Source organism: Leiobunum rupestre, chromosome 1, assembly GCF_980474605.1.
Source record: "Leiobunum rupestre chromosome 1, qqLeiRupe1.1.hap1, whole genome shotgun sequence".
In the NCBI taxonomy this organism is placed as follows: domain Eukaryota; kingdom Metazoa; phylum Arthropoda; class Arachnida; order Opiliones; family Sclerosomatidae; genus Leiobunum; species Leiobunum rupestre.
Window position 1 is genome coordinate 47,881,932 of NC_143384.1, and position 21,870 is coordinate 47,903,801.

General features: G+C 37.4%; 1 protein-coding gene across 1 annotated transcript; it reads right to left on the bottom strand.

Moving 5' to 3' along the window:
* LOC149963117 (uncharacterized) lies at positions 1-2,721 on the bottom strand. Its single transcript, XM_090164576.1, has 6 exons — positions 2,527-2,721; positions 1,604-1,660; positions 1,473-1,508; positions 1,382-1,414; positions 161-199; positions 1-87 (listed from the first exon to the last, which is right to left on the bottom strand). Exons 1-6 carry the CDS (start codon positions 2,575-2,577, stop codon positions 1-3), a joined length of 303 nt encoding a protein of 100 aa, XP_090020702.1. The 5' UTR covers positions 2,578-2,721.
* Between the last annotated feature and the right edge of the window lie 19,149 nt (positions 2,722-21,870).

Genomic DNA, 21,870 nt, shown 5'->3' on the forward strand with positions numbered 1-21,870 from the left:
CTAATTGCTTTTTGGTGTAGACGAACTCTTGATTCTGCTCTTCATTATCAGTTCGAATACTAATTTTTGAAGTTTATAAGAACATTGCTGCGGAACAAAAATTTCATAAATTAATTCGAACATTTGAAAATATTTAGATGCCTGATTAGGCCGCACCTACCACTTGTTTCAAGTAAAGATCAATGGATGTTGACCACATCTGAGAGTAAAAAAGGAGATAAGTTTCTATACGGTCTTGCATCCAACTCAATTCAGCTTTAGCGTGAATTTAAGAGACTAACGTTATGTCGTTTCAAACTGATATACACAGTTAACTAAAAACAAACAAATTTTGGTACACAGAATCCAGGATTTGTTAAAAGTTACCCGGATTGAATGTGATAGGGCCGTCACAAGCAATTGCATTATTATCACGACTTGTTGGAAAATATTATTCATTTTAGTATGAACTATCATTTAGTGTGTTATACTTCCTAGTCCTAATGGTTCGATAGACATGTTAGTCAGGTTTGTAGCCCGGGCTCCTGGGATTACGCCCTTATCACCGGAGGTCTCATCACTAAGCGTCCACAGACCGGACAGATGACAAAACAGCAGCAAGAAACCCTACTGCTGACGGTCGCACCTTATACGTAAGCTGCTCAACCCAGCAAAAAGCGCCACAATGGGAGGACCAACCCCTTACTTCGATCACAGCTGTGGGAATAAGAGCGGATGATCTATCATCTCCAGTGGACACCCTACCTACATCGGTAGAGAGCCAGCCTTTCAGAAATGGCTCCAAATTGTGAACGACGAGCACACTGTGACCCAGCGCAACCCGGCACAGCTGGTACCGGAGTCCTAGTGTGATTCCATAAGGCCAGGATGCAAGGGGCTTTCTTGTGGGTAGTGGAGTGGCTAATACTCCTCGCTGACAGAGGGGCCGGGTTCAATCCGAGCTTGTGGCATTGGTTTAAAATTCTCTCTCCACATCATAAAGAGTTTTTCTCCAAAGTTCGTTTCCGCTTACCATTGAAACTTGTTAAGGGTAATAGTAATGGTTTTGGGATGAGGCTCGTGGTTTGAGAGGCTTGCTACCACCATCCTACGCGGTATAACCTGATTGGTCGATGACTTAAGCATTTGATGTAGCCTTGCTTATTAGCCGAGCTGATTTTTATTATATCTTCTATCGATTGTTTAATTATTAACATTTCTATCTCTTTTCGTTCAAAAGCTATCTCAGCTATGTCGAGGAAAAAATATAATTTTAAAATTAATTTAAGAACTTGAAATTAAATATCAATCAAATCTAGTTTTAGTTAAGAAATGTTTGTATTTGTACCCTTCAAGTCGTGGATACTTATATCGTAGAAGAAATGTAATATTATTTACTCACTTTAGTCCATTTGGCACCATTGGTTTCACATATCTATGTAAATAATTATTTTTAAATTTATGAAAATATTTTCTAAGAAAAATTACATTACTTTTCCCATTTCGGCATCGCTGTTGGTAGTGTTGCTCTGTCGCGTTGAAATGTGTCAAAGATAATAAATATAAAAGACCCGAGATATTTTAATAAAAATCAAATCTTTTCAATAACGCAATTGCTACTCACCACTTGCCGGTATTTCCCGCAGATTTCAAACTTCAATTTCTTTGTTTCAAGGAAGTCCTATGAACATTTCACATTGTAATTGAGCCAATATCAGAGCCATCTCTCCAATAAAATGTATGCCTTTTTCCAGGTCGTAAGCCCCATACGTTCTGAACCCCTCGCTTGAGACGTAAAATAAATAACAGGTTTTGTAAGCCTCGACCTAGATCGGGGGATTAAACCCTTTCACCCACCTAAATACGTCCTTGTTCTTTTCCTCGTGTTTAAACTCGATTGTGTAAGATATAAAAAAATATTTTTCAAACAAACAAGGCTTCAAACCAAAAGTTATATATACAAACACACTATTCTTGTTTAAATATGATTTTAAATTCAACTTAATACCCATAAAGAATAAAGCATTGTTTTAAACAATTCGCCAATTTTTTGGGCGTTTAAATGTAAAAGTTTAAAGATGCTTAAGAATGTTTATAAAGTTTTAAACAAATTATTTTTTGCTGTTCGATCGTTTGAGGCATGTTTCAAGAAAATCGTAAAACAGTATTTAAAATGTCGACAGAACTTGTATGTAAAACTGTTAACTCAAAGGTATGATAAGATGAGTTTCGGGATCAAACTATTTCGTTGAATGTGATCCATATTAACTGAACAAATAATATCTGGACGTAAATTCAGAATATTTGAAGTCGGATCTATCAGATAATGCAGCTGTTATTTGATAATCAGTTGGAAATATTTCTTTTGAGTTTTGTACCAAGATGGTCTTTCTAAGTGTAGGGCTCTGAGATTTAATCTGATTTTAATGTATCAAGTGTTGATAACGGAAATTATCTGAGCTTACAAATTTTGCCCCTATAAAATAGTTTTGGAACTCTTAGATTGTAGAATTTGAATTTAATAAATGTTTTCCCAAAGGTACGTACTTTAAAACATGGGTATTCATCGGATTTTATGGATTTCAAAATGTCGTTCATTAAATCTGAAACGAAGAAACCAAACCTTTAATTTTTAGTGTTTGTTATAAAGTATTTCTACATATCCAAGTAAAGTATTTGAAGGTCCTGGGGATAGGAGGGATCGTTAAAGCAGTGCCGGATTACCGAACACGCTAAGTAAGCTGCAACTTAGGGCCTCAGACCGGAAGGGGCCTCCAAATTTTCAAATTCATAAAAATTCTAAACCGTTAAAATTAAGGAAATTAGTCAAATTCAGTCAATGACCATGCTAACAAACTTTTCGTCTAATACAAACATACAGATGTAAATATGCCTTTTAATAAAACAAGTTCAGAGAGGCACCGAGGAGTAAGATTCAATTACAATTGCCAATTGGACCAGCCAAGTGCTCTTGAGTTAGTCCGTGTCAAAAATCCAAATACATACGTCTTTCCAGCTGATGATCGTATCGTCTGCATCGAGCGCGTGGAAGTGCCCCTCTCTTCTCTTGCTTTCTTTGTTCTAAGATCCTAGATCGCCCTTTCACGGCGTATAGAGATATACACTCTTTGCGAGCGCATCGCCCCCCCCCTTTACAATCCCCCATGTGGCGGCCGCCACGGCCGTACTACCTATGCCTCGACTCTTGAAATTTCTTTCCCTAACGGTGCCCCTCCCCATATACGTAAGCTATGGATTCCACCACGAATATTATCCGTAAAAGAATCTATAGACATTTATCGAAAAGCCTATTGGTTATTTATTTGCTTTTCACTTATGGCGGAAAAAGAAGACTTATTTAGCTGCATATCTAGTAGGCCTTGTGATTTCTCGAAAGTGCTCTGAGTCGAGTAAAAACTTAAAGAACGTCTCTGACAGGTATGCAAGATAGCTGATGAATGAATGATGTGGTTAACACTAAACAATGGTTTATGTTTTAATTAAAGGTTTAGAATTAGATAGCTCTTTAAGTAGGATTAGTCTAAATCCTTTTTTGATTAATGCTTATTGAGATCTTAGAATTCGTAAAAATTTGCTAAGCGAGTGCAGTGGAGTACGCTAGGCAGAATTTATATGGTTTATAATACCTCGTATTTTAACAACCACTTTTTGAATAGAACACTAGTCGATAAGACGAAACATCACGGAAGACGGACTTTGAAAGAGATCCATACAAATTAAGAAGCTAAAAGTCTAAAACTAAAACTTGAAAGAAAATCATAAAGTGAAACATTATGAAGAGATCTTTTGAAAGCGGATTTCAAAAGATGAAAACTAAAAAAAACTTTGCTAGAGGAAACTAATACCTTGCCAAAGGTTGAAACCTTTCACAAAAAAGTTGATTTAATTTTAACTGATTACAGTTATATGCCAAATTTGCCATGCAAAAAGGTGATATAAATCATACAACTGAACTTACTGAAACTAGTGTGGAAAATACAGATAATGATCCTGATAAAGTTTTTGCCAATCAAATAAGAGATATACGGTTATTACCTTCTTCATCCCTGATATCGGAGACGCGCACAGATGCTTCAGATACAGATACTAGAATACCGATAGCGATAGCAGGACCATACTCTAATCATTTGGACTTTGAGGCAACAAAATAAATGAGAGTGATATCGAATTTTGGTTAGAAAAAGGTCCGTCAGAAACTCAGAATGCCAATATTGGGTAATCCCCTTTACTAATTCAAAACGAACATATAAAGACTAATCATGGTTTTGCACCAAAAGTCTCTTTCAATTATTCGAAGTTAATGGAGCAAAATATGAAAGAGAATGGATATTTAATTTAATGGTGTGTGTTTTGTTGGATGTGTAAAATGTTTTCTTCTTCGGTGACTGAATCCACGAATGGGTTTAGTGACTGGTGAAACCCAAAATTGATTCAACGATAGAAATCACAGAAGATCATAAAAAGACTTTACTAACGTTTGTAACAAGAAAGCGTTTCTAAACTATAAATCATACTTTGGTGGAACTAAAAAGGAGCAAAGATACTGGAGAAGCATCCTTGAACATGTTGTGGCCGCCATATACAAAATTATTTTAAGTTATTTTATGTATAAATAATGTCGATTAACAGTTTTCCTTTAGTTCGTGGGGCTTCAAGTAACTCTCAAGCCTAGGGCCTCAACAGACGTTATTCCGGCACTGCGTTTAAGAAGAAAATGTCCATCTCGGCATTTTATAAAAGAAGTATAGCGAGCTAGTTTTGTAATCTTGACCACACCGGAAAAACCCAAATCAAGACCTAAAAATTTTCCCAATTAAGTTCGTTCATGGATCTTTCCCAAACTACTTGAAGGTGAGACGTATCGGCCATTGTTAAGTTATTGTAATTGAATATACCTTGGTGAGCCTGAGCCTTGAATCCGCAAAATGCGATAACTTTGTCTTTAGTGCATTCCTTCATGCGATACTCGTGCAAAATGCGCCGACACAGCCGTCTCGTTAAGGTCGGTTCCTCTTTTCGTATCTCGAAATGAAATTTATAAAAGCTAAAATTTTGGAATGCTACTCGAAAGACGTTTATGAAGAACCACGTGCGTAGTTTGAATTTCAGTGATAGTGGAGACACATGGCGGTGAGCAATTGAACAAGTCGCTTAAGGTCCTTTTTCCCATTGAAAAAGTTTCCCGCGACAAGAACAATTTCGATATCCAACCCAAAATATTCCGCGATGGAGTAAATTATAGACCAGTCGAAACCATGTAATGGAAACGTCTAGGAGTTCAAACGTAGTTTAATTCATACAATCTAAATGTACACGCCTCTAAAGCCACATTCACACGACGGACTAAATCGGTTCAATACTGTAATATTGTCATATTTAAAAACCGCACCTAGTCTACTACCGCCATCTAGCATGTGATAAGTTAACACAGTACAGGTAGTAGAGGATCGAGACGATATCTATGTAGTGCGTGTGTTATCTTCGAGGATAATAAATGATGTTTGTATTATTAACCTAATGTCTTTTAATTATCATACCTGAAGGCATTACAAATACTGAGTTTAAAACTTACTATTGAAAACGGTTTCGATGCTAGTTTACTCGAAGAAGCTCACACTGGCTTACATAGCAACTAGTATTAATCTTTATTTCGTGCTTGTAGTTTTTAATAAAGCAAGATACACTTTGTGGAATTATTAGTCTGCCGTCCAATGGACCTTTTACCAGGGTTGTAGTATCGTCCAATCACTTCATGTACCCTGGTTTATCGCAAAAACATATCCCTCATAACTACCCACCGAACCGTCGGCGTGTTGCATCCAAAACCAGCGCAGCCGAACCGAGTTTACAACAGGTATATTCGCTACTCAATTAGGTATTTAACTAGTTAGTGGGTTTTAGTTGTCGTGTGACCGTGGCTTAAGTAAATTTTCCCTCCAACACTTTTTCAACGTGTCATTTAAACGGTTTATTATCATAAAATATTTAAAGGAAGACCAATTTAAAATAGTTTAAAACAATTATCAAAAACACCGAAAAATACAATATTCGGTCGAATATTTTAAACTAGTGACAGATTAGTAGGTTTTATAATTAGGAAACGAAATAATGAAGGTTTTAAGCCATGAAACGGTTATTCTTATTCCATATTTTTGTGGACAACGTAAAAACTCAGAAACCACATTAGTTTATTGGAAGGTCACTTGATTATGTTTTAGACACAAGGTGGCAGTTTTCAAACTACGCACGGGTCCGTTATATGTCATTTGGAACTTACAGCACTCGCTAGTTCTTCCATTTTCTTCAAAATACATAAATAATAAATATTTATTGCGAAGATTATGGCGCACGTTTGTATAACCATGGATCAGGAATCCACAGTAGAAATGAATTAAATAGATAGTCAAGTCAAGATGCACTTAAGACTTTTTGTCAACAATCGTAACGCGAGCTCAGAAATTGACATGAGAAGAGAACTGAACTAGATTCATTTTACCTTTGGATCCATGAGTTTGCAAACCTAGTTAAATAAATTAAACGTTTTTTCTCTGAAATATTTCAGGTAGCATATTTAAAAACGTATTTAGGTTACTGAGAACGTACAAGTCGGACCATTTCAAAAAGCAAGAAGCAAGACGTAGGCCATACTTAAAATCACTATTCAAATTGAATTAGTAAAGGAAGATATGTTTTCATGGACGCGCTTTTAGAAAATCTACGAAATATTTTGGTTTTTAAGATTAAATAAATTATTCTATCATTTAATTCAGCGTTTAAATATAGACGTTTTGTCTTAATATAAAATTAATCGATCCTGAAAACGATTTAAGATGGCACTACACCCAAAAAATGAGAATATGGACGGTTTCCATTTGAGCAGTATCTTAAGGTTATATATCATGTTAGCGGGTGGACTGGACTCGCTAGGAAGTCTTTTAAGATCTCTGTAACCTTTGTACGTTTTTGATTTAACCTACTTCGGTCATTTTTTCTTCCTTTATCTTAGTCTGTCGTTTGTTTGCAATGAACGGAAATAAAGTTGATTTCCTCATGTAACACATTTTTATATTTTATTTTAAATATACATGTACCTCGTTTGTCTCGAATTCGTAATATGGTTCGGCAATTTGGCACAGATTATCACTTAACTCTTGCAATCTATCAGATACCTACGAAAAACCTTATTATCGATCAATAAATCAATAATTTCTAAATTGCCCTTTTTATAAAGTTCTCAATGGCAATTTTATAATTGGATTATATATGTAATATAAGCTTTAAAAATGTTATTAAAACAGTTTACTCTTCAACGACTGTCTCAAAAAAAATTTTGGAATAAAGTAATAGAAACTAAATAGGTGTTTCTAAAAAACAATACAAAATTAGCAATGCATTTATCGGCGTCACGAGTGCAAGTTATTTAAGTGCAAGCGAGTTTTGCACGCAGGTTTCAGATTCCAAAGGGTCTCGCGACTGCAGCGCATGATCATTACATTCAAGAGCTACAGCTAAGTGCCGTAGACGAAACCTTATCACATGATCTCCCGTAATTTATAGAAACTATTATTGAAAAATAGTCTGCTAACAGGCGTTTCGACGGGTTTCTAACAGAACTAACATCAAACATCTAGAGATACTGTTAAACCTAGTGGGATAAACTTTAAATAATAATCCACCTTTAATATGGAAGCCGTTCGTACATTGTAGCTGCCATTTTCCAAATTGGCTTTGGAAGGTCAAATCTCCCAGAGTAACAATTTTTACCTTGTTGTCAAGTATATGTAAAGTGGCCCTTTTTTCCCTAATAATAACTCCTAGCTTATGTAAAGCCTGCTGGTTGAAAGGTTTTAAAGTTCACACTACGTCGTTTCATTAATTTTATATTTTTTTAAAAGATATAGAAATAAAAGAACAATATAATCCCCATTATATACTTTGCAAAATGCTTTTTTCAGCATCGAAAGCGCTGGTTGGGACAACAATTTCTTCCTTTATCGCTGTCAGTTCGTTTGCGTTTTAGTTTTACTTAAAAATTTAATAAATTGCATTTAATTCTTGCCTTTACACATTCCTGCAGATTGAACTGTTTATATGCTTTGCGATCCTCAATTTCCAATTCTTTTCCTGAAAAAAAAAAATATTATTTAAACCAAGTTATCGTTTTCTCGAATTCCCCCCATATTTCGCTACAAACTCTCCCATTCCAGATAGCTTGTTCTGCAAGAAAAGACCCTTTTAATCTTAATATTTTTGATCAAAGTCGATCCTCATTATTCAGGAATATGTGACTTATGGGTACATTAACCCAATCAAGATCTAGCTTGGTACGAAGTCAATTCCATCGTAGGAGGAATCTACAGGACGAGGTACGGTCTCCAGATTATATCTTGTCGAAACGAAACCAAAACTAAAGAAATTATCTTTAAGGCAGAAGGCTACTGCATCTTGTTTTTCCAGTAGTGGTACTTGATTTATAATTTGAACCCAAATCTTATTTGTCTTTGGAGGGCGATATTGACTTTATGTTTAAATATAGACCAACATTTTTTGATATTTCTGATGAAACACACTTTAATAACGCTGAAATACGTTCCTGGCAACCACTGTTACTAACGCGCAATCTGCCATAAGGAATATACCCTTTTATAATATTATAGGCATTTGAAAATCCCTGGATATGGCGCCAAAATGAATACTGAAGTACAGTATTAACGTCAAATTCAGCTTTGTATTCCTTTTAAAATCTTTTTCAAAAAAACAGTGAAATTAAAAGTCGCTTTGTTGATTCGAGGAAGCGAGTCACTGTCGATTTTAACCTTTTTTTAAGTAGTGAGCACCAGTAAAAATGGAAATATTAGTGTTATGCTTTTAAATATCTTCTTTGGATATGTTCAATTTGGGATAAAAATTTTATTTTGTGCAATACCAGCTGAAATGCAGCGCTATTTCCGTTCACAGTTTTTTTAAAGGGTGTTTCACAAAGGTATGTCGTTATCTCAAGGATGGGTTCTTTCGGTCCTATATAATAAGTCAAAATTGTCTTATAAAAATTGGCCGTACAGTGCTTCGATTCAGTGATATGGGCCTCAAGTACCGTCCAAAACAAAATTACCATTAAATAATCGTTTGTTTTAGGTTATTTTATTTTATTGATTGGTACTTTTAGGGGGCCCATATCACTAAAATGAAACATTGTAGGACCCAATTTCATTAGATAACTTTGACGAATAAGGACCCAAAAAACACGCCCTAAAAATTACGACATACGTTTCAGAAACACTGCGTAGAACTATTTACAGCATAGTTTGTGCGAACAATATAAATTACCTTAGGGTTTTTATTTATAATTAGTAAAAGTTGAATTTATAATTATGAGAACTCTTATAAGCTGTCGACGAGACGTTTCTGATCGATAAAATGAGATTGACGAGTGAACAGTGAAAAACCCAAACCTGGTTCCGCAAGACGCGTCCAATCGTAGAATATACAAATATTGAAATTTTACCTAGCGCATAAAATGAACATCTTTTGATGGTGAATCGACAGTTAATTTTTTCCTGGTCAATTTCTGATCGAGCATTCCTATAATGCGCAGTAGCAATATATTAGTAATGGAGATAAAACTGTGCTTGCATAATTTCTTAATCTTACATAACCGTGGTTGATTCTTTTGCACTAGTTTTCTTAACTAAATTGATGCAAAAAACAAATAATAAAAAGGGCGGAAACTGCATCTTTCTTAAATTCACTGTTTCTAGGGTCACAAGGAGAGCACTGTAACCGATTTAGTCTTGGGTCATTATAAATTTTATACAACATTAATAGTGTATACCAATATATAATATAGAATATGTAACTAGCTGAATTGTGTTTTCTAAAGGTATTTAAATGTCTGACAAATAAATCGTCGCTTTATCTTGTCATCTGTGTTTACGCCATAAAACCTAATGTTTGATTTCCTCGTTGCTTGGCTCTCTAAAAAGCGCACAATTTTGAAAGTGAAAAAAGTCGGTTTCCTTAGAAATTCAATGAAATAAAAAAATTCAGGGTGTTTTGTAGCATGTAACTGCCAAAATTTTCTCCTCATCAAACATTTCAAATTTCTCACCTGCCACGCAAAATCACATCCTGTTTTTTGTGGTCACGACAATTGTTCAGACGCTGGATTTCATTCAAGGATAATTTATTTTGGAACCGTCAGTTAATAATGTTTAAAAAGAGCAAACATTTCAAATAGTTCATAATTTTTACTTTACTTACCTTTTTAAAATATATGGGTTAGATTTATTTATTTAACAATTTTATACGATAACTTTTAACGTCACGGTAAATCACATTTAAAGGTACGATCTGAAATTCTAAATATTTCGTGACGAGACTAAAACAATTATGAATTCCAAAACAACCGTATTTTGTCATAAAACGCTCCTGAAAACCTAAGATTGAAACATTTCTGTGCGTTTAGTTTTCAAAAGAACGAATAGTGGAGCAAATTATAATATCATCCATTTCCATTCCATATCAACTTTATCTGGATTAGACTAATGAACATTTTATCCAATTACATTCCATATCAAAGTTATCAGCATTCGACTTATGATCATTTCATCCATTTTCATTCCATATAAACGTTATCAGCATTTGACTAATGATCATTTCAAACAAATCATAAATTGCATGAGTGATCGCTTTAAAAAAGGGGCCAGGATACGCAAAAGAAGAATAACACAGTGGTAGAGCATTCGACTACAAATCGAGAGGTCCTTGGTTGAGAACTGATTTGCCCCGACGCGGCGGTTCACCTTCTTTAACAATCTTCATAGATTCTTAAAGAATATGTCGTTGAACAAAGAAAAAGTTACTCAAGGAATTCTAATCGAAGAGTATGATTGTTACCTCGGTGGTGAATAAATTGTATTTTAAGGGGAAGAAGCTTTATTAGTTAGTCTGTTCGACTACTAAAAAATTATATGATTTGAGTTCAAACCGGTTTGAGCCAGGTTGGTTTCTACCTTTAGTGTTTTAAAATATTTTGGATGTGAAAGGACCAGAATCTTTAAATTATTAAAGTGGTTAAAAAAAATTTTATAGAAGATTAAATAATATGGCAGATAAGTGCGATGAATAATAATACAAAATGTCTATTTGAATTAAAAACTTATATTACAGTGACTAGGTCCGAAAACTTTTTAACACTGCCAAAATGTAACATATCAAAGAAAATAACACCTGTATTCTACTTCGGAGTAAAACTTTACAACCAAATTCATAGAGACCTTGCAAATTTGAAAACTTATCATTCCGTGAAGAGATACGTAAAAAAGAAATTTCTAAGCTAATGATTGATTTTTTAAATTTACATGTAAGAGTGATAGAATATTGGTGTTTTCTGTAAATTGGTTAACGTTTCTTAGTAATCTTTTATTGTATATAATTCATTTTTACAATTTTATAATTTTGATTATTTTTTTCTTTTTGGATAGTTGTTTATTTTTACTTTTTTTTCTTTTTTATATATATAACCTTTGTTAATGTTTTTATGGTTCAGTTTTAAATTTGTTGAAAATAAATATGACTACTGTATAAGCACGAGGGCTATAAGTCGCAAGACGACTTGGCCCTCTCCACCCCAAAAATATTTTAAAATAAAAATTATTTTGAATTTGAATTTGAATTTTATTTTGAATTTGAATTTAAGCTTCATTTATAATAATTGTAAGTTACACCTTGATATTAGTGTGTCTTTTAGTAACTGTGGAGTTCATGAGGCGCTAAATCCAAGGCCTTACGGAAGTCGAAGAAAACTACGTCTACTCGACCGGAACTGTCGAGACCAGAGGACCAGTTCTCAACACCACAGAGAAGCTGAGTTTCAGAGCTGAACCCACACCGGGAGCCATGTTGATAAGGGCGGATCAGGTCATGAGTAGTCATATGAGCCGTGATGGCAGAAGCACCAAAGTGCTCATTCAGCTTTAGGACCTGGGCTAGTAATGTTATCAGACCATAGTCATTAGGATCTGAGGCATCACCCCCTTTCGGCACTGCGATTACATTCGCTTTACTCCAGTTATCCGGGATAGTGCCGGAATCGTAGGAAAGCTGAAACAAGGCAGTCAACGGATCCGCAAGGACATTAGCACATCGCTTTAGGACAAGCGGGTCAATGTCGTTTTTCCGAGCTACAAGTTGGTAGAATTGTCGTATATTGATCTTGGGGTACAAGGCAACAGAGTCAACGTGGTGCATTCTGGGAGCCCTTAGGGGCGTACTTAACCATAGCTCGGTGGCGGGTAAAATTTTGGAGGTAAGAGGCCGTGGGGAATTCTGGCAATATAGAGTATTGACAATAGGCCTTAGCTCCGGCTTCGTTGCCATAGCAACCAAGTCGCGTCCTCACCTGGCAGTTCAGTATGAATTTTTGGCGGGAAAGCAGATTTTTGTTGGAAGCAAATTATAATACTATGGAAGTTAAATAGGCTTGTTTTTAATTATCGATAATTAGTAAATATTTTGTAGAGTTGTTCAAGTCGAATAAAGACCAAACGGTATAAATAAAAATTATGGTAATATATAGAGAAGACCCTTTTTTATTCAATCCTTATAAAGAAAGTGTAGAGCTTAGGTTATGGCCAGAAATTGCTTATCCTGATATATTTACTTGTCTGATTCATAATGTAAGTTCTTTTACATTTTGCGAATTGAAAACCTATAAAAGTCTAGAGTCATATAAATTCTACATATCTGGATTTGTTCGGAAACTCCTGGTTCAGGAAGTTTCGAAAAGTAAGTAAGCCAAAATTTTTATTTAAGTTAATTCACAGAATTATCTTAGGTCAAGCATTCTCAAAGGTTTGTTTGGCTCCAGCTTAACCTTGGATCATATCAAATAATGATGGTACAATTATATTAGGGCATTGTACCAGTGTCGCAGGCCTTGGAGAAGTTTGCTCTCATGTTGGTGCCATTCTTTTTTTCATTGAGTGACAAAGGGAAGGCCCAAAGACCTTTACTGAACTGCTGTGCCAGTGGCGAGCACCGACTGAGTGAGAGGTCAAATATGCCAGAGTTTGAGATCTAGATCTTTCTTCCACAAAAAGAAAATGTCTTGCTTTAGAAGGTGAACAACATCCGAGGAAAGTAAAGAAGAAACAAAGAATTCCATCCGATGCAGAGAAAGCCAAAATCTATGCCCAGCTTAATACTTTAATCCCAAAACCCGTTGTACTTGCCTCCATACCATCTTCTTCCAGTAATTTCATTCCCAAGCCATTCCCGACCAATTACCTTAGAGCTCTTTTTTAGAAGATAATTTGAAGCTTACACATAATGAAATAGTGAAACTAAGCAACGCCACTTCTCTTAGCATTAGCCAAGAAGATGCCACTGAAATTGAAAAAAATAGTAGGAGCCAAGCAAAATCAAAACTCTGGTTTGATTTCCAAGCTGGAAGAATAAACGCCTCAAATTTAAAAGTGGCATGCAATACTAAATCAGCCCTATCAAGTCCAAGCCTATTAAAATCCATTTGTTATCCTGAAACATTTAAATTCTAAGCCAAAGCCACAGAATGGGGGTGCAATTACGAAAAAGTCGCATTGAAAGCCTATAAGAAGAAAATGAAATGTCATCACCAGTCATGTGATCTGAAGATTTACAATGTAGGTTTGGTTATTAATCCTAAATACCCTCATAGGGCCTCATTTGGGTGCCTCTCCAGATTCGTTAGTCAATTGTGATTGTGAGGGAGAGGGCTGCGTTGAATTTAAATGTTCTTACTGCATTAAAGGAGAATCTGTTGCAGATCTTGCATTGAAAAATAATTGCCTTGTAAAATATGGAGATAAATTGGTCCTTGATAAAAATCACATTTATTACTACCAATGTCAAGCCCAGATATTCATATGCGAGAAGGAATATTGTGATTGTGTTTTATGGGCCGAAGAAGGAGAATTATTCATACAAAGAATAAAACCCAATAATATTTTATGGGGAGAAAACTTGGCTAAAGTGACCTCTTTTTTCAGAAATGCAGTAATAGCTGAATTATTAGGGATACATTTTTCAAGTGGAAATCAAAATCACCCACAGCTTCTAACAAACTTAACTCTCTGACTCGGCAACCTTCAATTTCTAATGAACCTAAAGTCTTTCAATCCCAGAATAATAAATAAATTGTGCATTTATGATGGAAAAATAGGTGATAACGAGAACATGATATTTTGTGAAGCTCCTGGCTGTGATATAGTTTGGTATCATACAAAATGCCTCAATTAGAAGAGAATGCACAACGGATATTGGATTTTCAAAAGAGGCCGTGCTGTCGATCATATCTCCTGGTAGAAAATTGTCTAGCAACCCGCCGTTTTCAGTTATATGTTTGTCTGATACTCTCCCACCCCAAGCCTCAGAAAGTAAAGATACTGAACATTGCCTAGTAATGTCGATTAAAAACTTAATAGACTACATTGTAAAGGATGAAAAAATTAGCGAATAAGTAGATTAGTCCATTAAGAAAAGGGATCAAAAAGCTAAACCCTAAACAAATTTGAAGAAATTTAAAAACTTACTAATAGCTCGTACCGATAGGTTTTTGAGCAAACAAAAAGACGCGAAACTCGGATGTACATGTACATACTAATTTCCACCATTCTCACCCTATTCGGCTTTCCGTTGCTATGCAACTCGTTTTGAAATTTTTAATGTTTAGGCTTAGTTTCTCTTTTCGGTGTTATAGTCGCCAGCCAGATTTCCCGCATAGTACTGACGAGTCCCAAATAGGACGAAACCGGTCTACCGTTGGAATTTCTGGCTATTTAATTTCATTTCATTTAGTTTTTCACTCGAAGATCTATTTGGTCCGAGTATCGCGTCTTTTTGGTTGCTCGAAGACCTATCAGTACGAGTTATTAGTAAGTTGTTAAATTTCTTCAAATTTGTTTAGGGTTTAGCTTTTTGATCCCTTTTCTTAATGGACTAATCTACTTATTCGCTAATTTTTTCATCGATTCAAAACTTGACTGTGTGGTAATGTTTATATTGCGACCAAAGCTAACTCTGGCTAATAAGTTAGAAGGTTTTTCAGTAAACACTTCAAAGAATTTATAACAATTATTATCCCCTGACCGCTTTAGATCTGGGTAGGCCTACTAGTTGCCAATTGTTACTATTATTTTACTACTACTGCGAATTTACTATAACCGACTGCCCGGAGTACGCTACTATTCGAATTTGTGGGTTGAGATGAAATAAGTAAATATATTTTGCCATACTAAAAGACCAATTTTAATTATTTAAACACTTACGCGACATAAAAATGGTTAAAACATGACACTGTTAGATGAAAATCAATTAAAAACCACTAATAAACCTCCTAAGCTAAACCCCATTTAGATGCCATTTTCACCTAACCTAATTGTGTGCCATCTGCCATGATATTAAATCTTCGGTTTAAACTTATTACTTATCACAAGTCTTTTCACTATGATACGAAGTCCATCGAAGGGGTGGCCAAACCCATTACGGTGAAGGTACTACGTTGTGGTCGTAAGTAAGAGTTGAGAGTTTTTCATCCAGCGAGAAACGTCGAAGATTCGTGCAGCGAAGCCATCTGGATGTTGATGTGACGGTTATTCTTGTCAACTAAAACGACTAAGTTATTACCCGAATAAAGATTTTACGACCGATGAAATGACTTAGAACATATTCTAGCTCGGTGGTTCAGTAGACAACCGAAAGGTTGTTCTGGCAAACCTCAGAGACGAAGTTTTTTAAAAAGATTTTTATCTCTGGGCGCGCTCCATGGTTTTGTACCAATAGACCACGTGACCTACGGGTCAAGTGAATTTAATTTTTGATTATTAGGTCCAATCATGGCTGAAGGTGGAGTTGTCCCCGACCAATGGTCAAAAGTGGTAAGAAATTTAAAATCACCGGTAAACGCGCACAGCACAAAACTTTGCTATTGACAGATATCTACGATGGCATTTAGGCAGGATGGCATTGGCATCTCTAATCCCTGCGGCATCTTCTTAACTATCCTAACTAAGAAATTCCCGGTGCACACTAGAAAACCCCCAAAAATACAACCAATTATTTCAAAATACAATACAACACAAAATGTCAAAATTGCAGACTACTGGCGCCAGTGTCGGTTTCTCATCTACTAATACAAGTCACCGTAACTAGGCTGTCACTGGCGCTGGACTGACCCACTATTGTTAGAGATTACCTATGAGTTTTTGAATATAACGGGGTTCAATATAGTTTAGCCACCGTGGCGGCCGCGCCGAATCAATACGGGTCAAGACGACCTTGACTTTGACCTTGGTCTCTTGGTACACTTGGTATGGCATTTTATTTTTAGGCACCGGATCGGCGACGGTCGGGCAATAAAGAAGGGATTTAGCTTGAGGGGAGCTCGGTGAACTGTCAATTGTAGTGACGAGCCTGAAGTAAAGGAGGGCGTGAGATAAAAACTCCTTCTAGAAACGATTTCCAAATCTTGGTTAAAAAGTAGAATTTCCAATTTCGGTGTTTAATCCTAATTTAACGTTATATACCAGTTTTTACGTTACACACCCTCCCTCTCGGATCCGAACGTCCCGAGAGGTAAAACTAACAACTAGAGTGGACTACTGAATACCAAGAAACTATAAAATAAAATGGAATGGGTATTTACACTATACATATGTACAAAAACAATGGGCCTAACTTGATCTGGGCTTTTGAACGAGAGTAAAGTATAATTTCTTTAACACTAATACACGGAAGAGCCGCTAATTTACTTGAGCGACCACAAGGTCATGTGGAAACTGTCGTCGGCTGGAGTCTCAACGACATTCGGTGTCACTCGTTTAACTGGGCCTAAACTGGGGCTCTTTGCTCTCTAGAGTTCTCGCTCTAAGATTAAAGGTTCTCTTCAAAGCTTTACCCTCATCTACGGAGCTCAATTTATACGTATATTTCGACAAATTGTTTTCTATCTTATAAGGACCTTCCCAACTAGGGACCAAAGAAGCTGAAAATGTCTCACCTGCGGATGATTGGTAATGAGATTTCATAAAAACTAGCTCGCGTTCTTGAAATTCGAAATCTGGCTTTTGAGCATTATAAATAGCCGCGTTTTTCTTCTGGGCGTCAATTAGATGCTTCTGGGCTGCCTCTATAGCCTGGCTAAAAATTTCAGCTTTGGATAGTGGGTATCTATTTGCTCGCAGTCTCTAAAAATTGCATTATCGATGTTCATAATAGGGACCTCTCTTATTTCACGACTGAAATTGAGGAAAGCTGGGGAAAACCCTGTAGAGTCATTTTTAGAAGTTCTTAGAGCCTTTACAAACTGCTGAAGACCTTGATCCTAATATTGGTGACTATTATCAACAAAACATTTATCATCATTCCTAAGTCTCTATTCGCGCGTTCCGTTTGATTACTTTGTGGAGTATAAAACGAAGTGAATCGTTGTTTTACGTTGAAGAGTTCGCATACCTCTTTGATAAGATTGGAGACGAACTGTTTTCCATTATCGCTAACTATTCGTTTTGGAACACCGAAGCGTGTAAAGACTTGATTCACTAGCAGCGTGGCTATATTTTTAGTATTAGCCTTTTTTAAGGGAAAAGCTTCTATCCATTTAGTAGAGTAGTCCATCACAACTAAAATTCATGCATTGCCTGATTAACTAGTTGGATATTCGCCTTTTATATCAATCCCGATAACTTCCCAAGGACCTGACGGGTCCGCCAATTTCGTGAATCCGGCTTCCTTGACTGGTGGGGGTTTATGTAGCTGGCATACTTTGCAAGTTCTAACATATCGCGTGATATCGCGCGATATCGCGCGTAATACCTTCCCAGGTTTAATACCTCCTAACTCCATCAAGGTTTCTAGTGATACCTTGGTGTCCGGATGAAGGGAGGTCGTGGCACGTGCTAACGACGGTTTTAATGATACTTCTGGGAACTTCTATTCGGGATGAATTACTACTAAAATTTTCTCCCGTCCCTGTTTGACCTATTTTTACTGTTCTGTGAACTATGCCGTCAATTAAACTACAATGGGGTCCTATTTTTTTAACCCATCGGCTATTTTTATCACTATTAGACATGCTACCCTTCTCCAGAAACGTTAGCAAGCTACTAATTTTATTATCCGTACGTTGCGCTTCCCCTACGGCCTCCTTATATAAAACTATGTGTTCGTCAGTTTCCGCGTCTATTGCGGCTACCAGTGGGATATCTTCGCCAGATGCTACTATTTCCGGGAGGCACGACACATCGTCGGTGACTACGTTATCCTTTCCTGGGATGTAGACTATTTTAAAATTGAACGGTTGAAGTCAAGTACTCCACCGTGTATACTGGGAAATGTTAAGTCCGTCCAAATGGTCCTATCTCCACCTCCGACTTCAGTCCGGTGTGGGCTGGTAACTGGGCTCCAGAGAGGGGCCGGGCAAACTGGCCGTCTCGGCGGGTTGCGTTGCCTGCTGTGGGGCTGCGGGCCTCCGTATGAGGGCACGGCGGACCCATCTCCCGGCCTTTTGGAGTTCCACCGGGATATCCGGTGCCAGCTGTGCCGGGTTATGCGGGCTGCTGTGTGCCCGCCGTTCCCCTTTAGACGCTCTCTCCAAAGGGCTTGGCTCTCTACCTTTCTAGGTAGGGTGTCGGCTGGCGTTGCCAGAGCATCCGCTCTCATTCCCACTGCTGTGTGCGAAGTGGTGCGTTGGTCGGCCCATTGCTGCAACTTCTGCTGGGTTGAGCGGCTTGCGTCGAGGGTGCGACCATCAGTAGTAGGGTTCTGCTGCCCATGCTGCTTTTGTCACCTGTCCGGGCGTGTGGACGCTGGTGTAGGGATTTGATGATGGACCTCCGGTGGTGTGGTTTCAATCTTACCGGTACACCGGGCTATAAATCTGATGCATGTATACTTCCCCGTGGTGTCTTTCGCGTTTTTCAGCAATTCAAGGCTTTGTGGTCCGTCTTAACTTCAAATGGCCCCCCTCCAAGTAAATCCTAAATTTCTCTACGGCCCAAACTATGGCTAAACAATCTCGCTCCGTCACTGAATATCCGCGATCGGCTTTGTTCAGGGTTCTACTGGCGTATTGCTCAACCCTATTTTCCCCATCTATAGTCTGGGTAAGAATGGCGCCTAATCCGACATTTATTGACGCGTCGGTCACTAAAGTAAAGGGGAGGGTAAAGTCTGGCGAAGCTGCTATTGGGGCTTTGGTCAGTGATTTCTTGAGAAACTCGAAAGCGTCCCGATGTTCTCTTCCCCAATTCCATTTTATATTGTCGTGCGTTAAATTATGTAACGGTGCTGCGACAATAAAACCCTGCCATTCCTAAAAGCCTTCTAAGCTTGCGCACTGTGCGTGGGGCTGGATACTATTTAATTGCCTATACCTTTGAAACCAAGTGACATAAAATGTTGACTTCCTTTCTACAAAACTGGGCTTTGGAAGCCTTCACGGTGAGGCCATCTTTATGCAAGATTTCCAACACCCTTTCTAAGCTAGTAAGGTGTTCATTAAATTTATCTGAGACAATATAAATATCGTCAAAATAGTCAAAGACCCCCAGGTTAGATAATTTACCAAAAAGTGAATATACAAGTCGTTGGAAAGTTCCCGGCGCATTCGTAAGCCCAAACATCATGACTTTTGGGCGATAAACGTAGAGCTCGGCGTTTGGATAAGAAATAATCACTTTATTTATTTTTATCCACAAACGAAAATTATCCGGGAAAAAACGATTATTTTACATGTTAAATTGCTATATAGCCGTGGATAATATCCATGGATAAACAGTTAATCGTAATTTTTATGGTTAATCAAAACTTTAGCGGTTAATTTATCTGTTTCGCCGAGCTCTAGATAAACGCCCTGATGGGTTACGAAAGCGCAGGTATTGGGGGAACCGTGATGTAAGGGGACCTGCCAATATCCCGATCGCATGGCGAGGACTGTAATATACTCTGGGGCCTTAACTGATTCTAAGATATTCCCAATTCGAGGTAGTGGATGAGTATCACGGCGAGTTACACTATTTAATTTCCTATAATCAATTAAGAGGCGGTACGTCCCGTCGGGCTTGGCTATTACTAATGTGGGTGCACTCAAGGGACTATTACACGGAGAAGAAATAACTGAAGGAATTTCTCAAAATGGTCCAATCCAATCCGCACAATGAAGCTGGCACTGATCATCTTTCGACTCATGGTATTTCTTGGCACTTCAACCCTGCAGGAGCTCCACATTTTGGCGGATTGTGCCATGGGAAGCAGGAGTGGACAAACACGACTTACTTACGAAGAATTCTCAACAGTGGTCACTCAGGTTGAAGGATGTCTCAATTCAAGACCACTAACTCCGATGTCTTTTGATCCAACTGATCTTCAAGCTTTGGCTCCAAGCCACTTCCTAATTGGCGAATCGCTTCTATCTATTCCAGATCCAGATCTATCGCACCTAACAAACTCCAGACTCAACCGGTGGCACCTACTTCAGAAGCTAAAACAAGATGTCCACAAGCGTTGGCTTCGAGAATATGTCACGAAACTTCAACAACGACCTAAATGGATGTCTCCTCAAAGAAATATTGAAGTTGGGGACATGGTACTCGACAAATCAGAGGTTACGTCTTTGGCTAGAGTTATCAAGATTTATCCGGGCGAAGACGGCTGCACGAGAAGAGTAACTTTACGTACAAGCAAGGGAGAAATCAAGCGACCAATAGTCAAATCGTGTCTATTGCCACTCGACTCCGAGGAAAAGCTGTGAAGTTCCAATATACATGTCTTGACGCGGTTGCATCAACGCCGGGAGAATGATCGGTTGTTGACTTAATTATTGTTAGATACGTTCAAGAAGTTATTTACATTGGAGCTTATAATAAGATAAAGAATAAAAGTAGACCTTCGACAAATAAACCACATAAATTATAACTCAAATGTTGCACCTTTCTTGAATTGACCTTTGTTTTATCTTATAGATTATTGTTTAGTAATGTACATATGATTTTTAATTGTCAATTTCCAAGTTAACCTCGTTTGAAAAATAAATATTCAGTTAGAGCCCTTTCAACGCTGCTATTATTCACTTTATTTCGTCAATACGTTAACCGCCAAATAGATGTAATTCTTGAAGTTACAACTAGGCACGAACAAAGCTAGAATTTTAAGTGTAGCAGAACAGTTAAGCCTTGCAGGAAAACCGGTCGATGACGATACCGTAGTTCATGCTTATAGTCTTGATGCATCTAATTTTACTACGGCGAACACTTAACCGCTTCTTATCGCAGAATATCAGCACCAACGAAGAGCCTCAAGGAAAAAGAAAACCTAACATCTGGTGCAGCTGGTTTTTCAAGAGAGGTGCGGACATATCAGAGAACAAACATCACGAGATCAATCATTTGGTCAGTCAAAGGACAGATGCTACAATTGTAATAAACCAGGACATTATTCCTGTAAATGTCGACTACTGAAGAAAATGGAACCAATTAGAGATTGTTGGCAAACGAACCAATCATATCAAACCTGATAGTCACAGAACCAAAGACAACAGAGATTATCGTCAACAACCTTTGGATTATAGGCAACAGAACCAACCAGAATGGTCAAAAAATTCTGGGCAATCCAGAGACGAAGTAGAATCCTTTTATTCATCAGCTATGCTGTCTGCAAATTGGAAAGGAGAGTGGATTATCGATCGTGCAGCTACCCACCACTTTTGCTTGAAGAAGGAGTGGTTCTTTAATTATCAAGATGGGACTGAAGTGAATTCTAATGCTGTCGGACAAGATGATCAATTATTAATGGTTAGGAGAGGCGTACATGAGAAAATGATTTAGCAACGCAATGTAT

Excerpts from the sequence above, each read along its gene's own strand:
- LOC149963117 (XM_090164576.1), bottom strand. The coding sequence starts at position 2,577 with ATGAACGACATTTTGAAATCCATAAAATCCGATGAATACCCATGTTTT. Across the intron at positions 1,661-2,526 it reads ATGAATACCCATGTTTTAAA|GACTTCCTTGAAACAAAGAA; the intron begins GTACGTACCTTT and ends AAATGTTCATAG. Across the intron at positions 200-1,381 it reads ATGGTGCCAAATGGACTAAA|ATGTGGTCAACATCCATTGA; the intron begins GTGAGTAAATAA and ends TTTTACTCTCAG.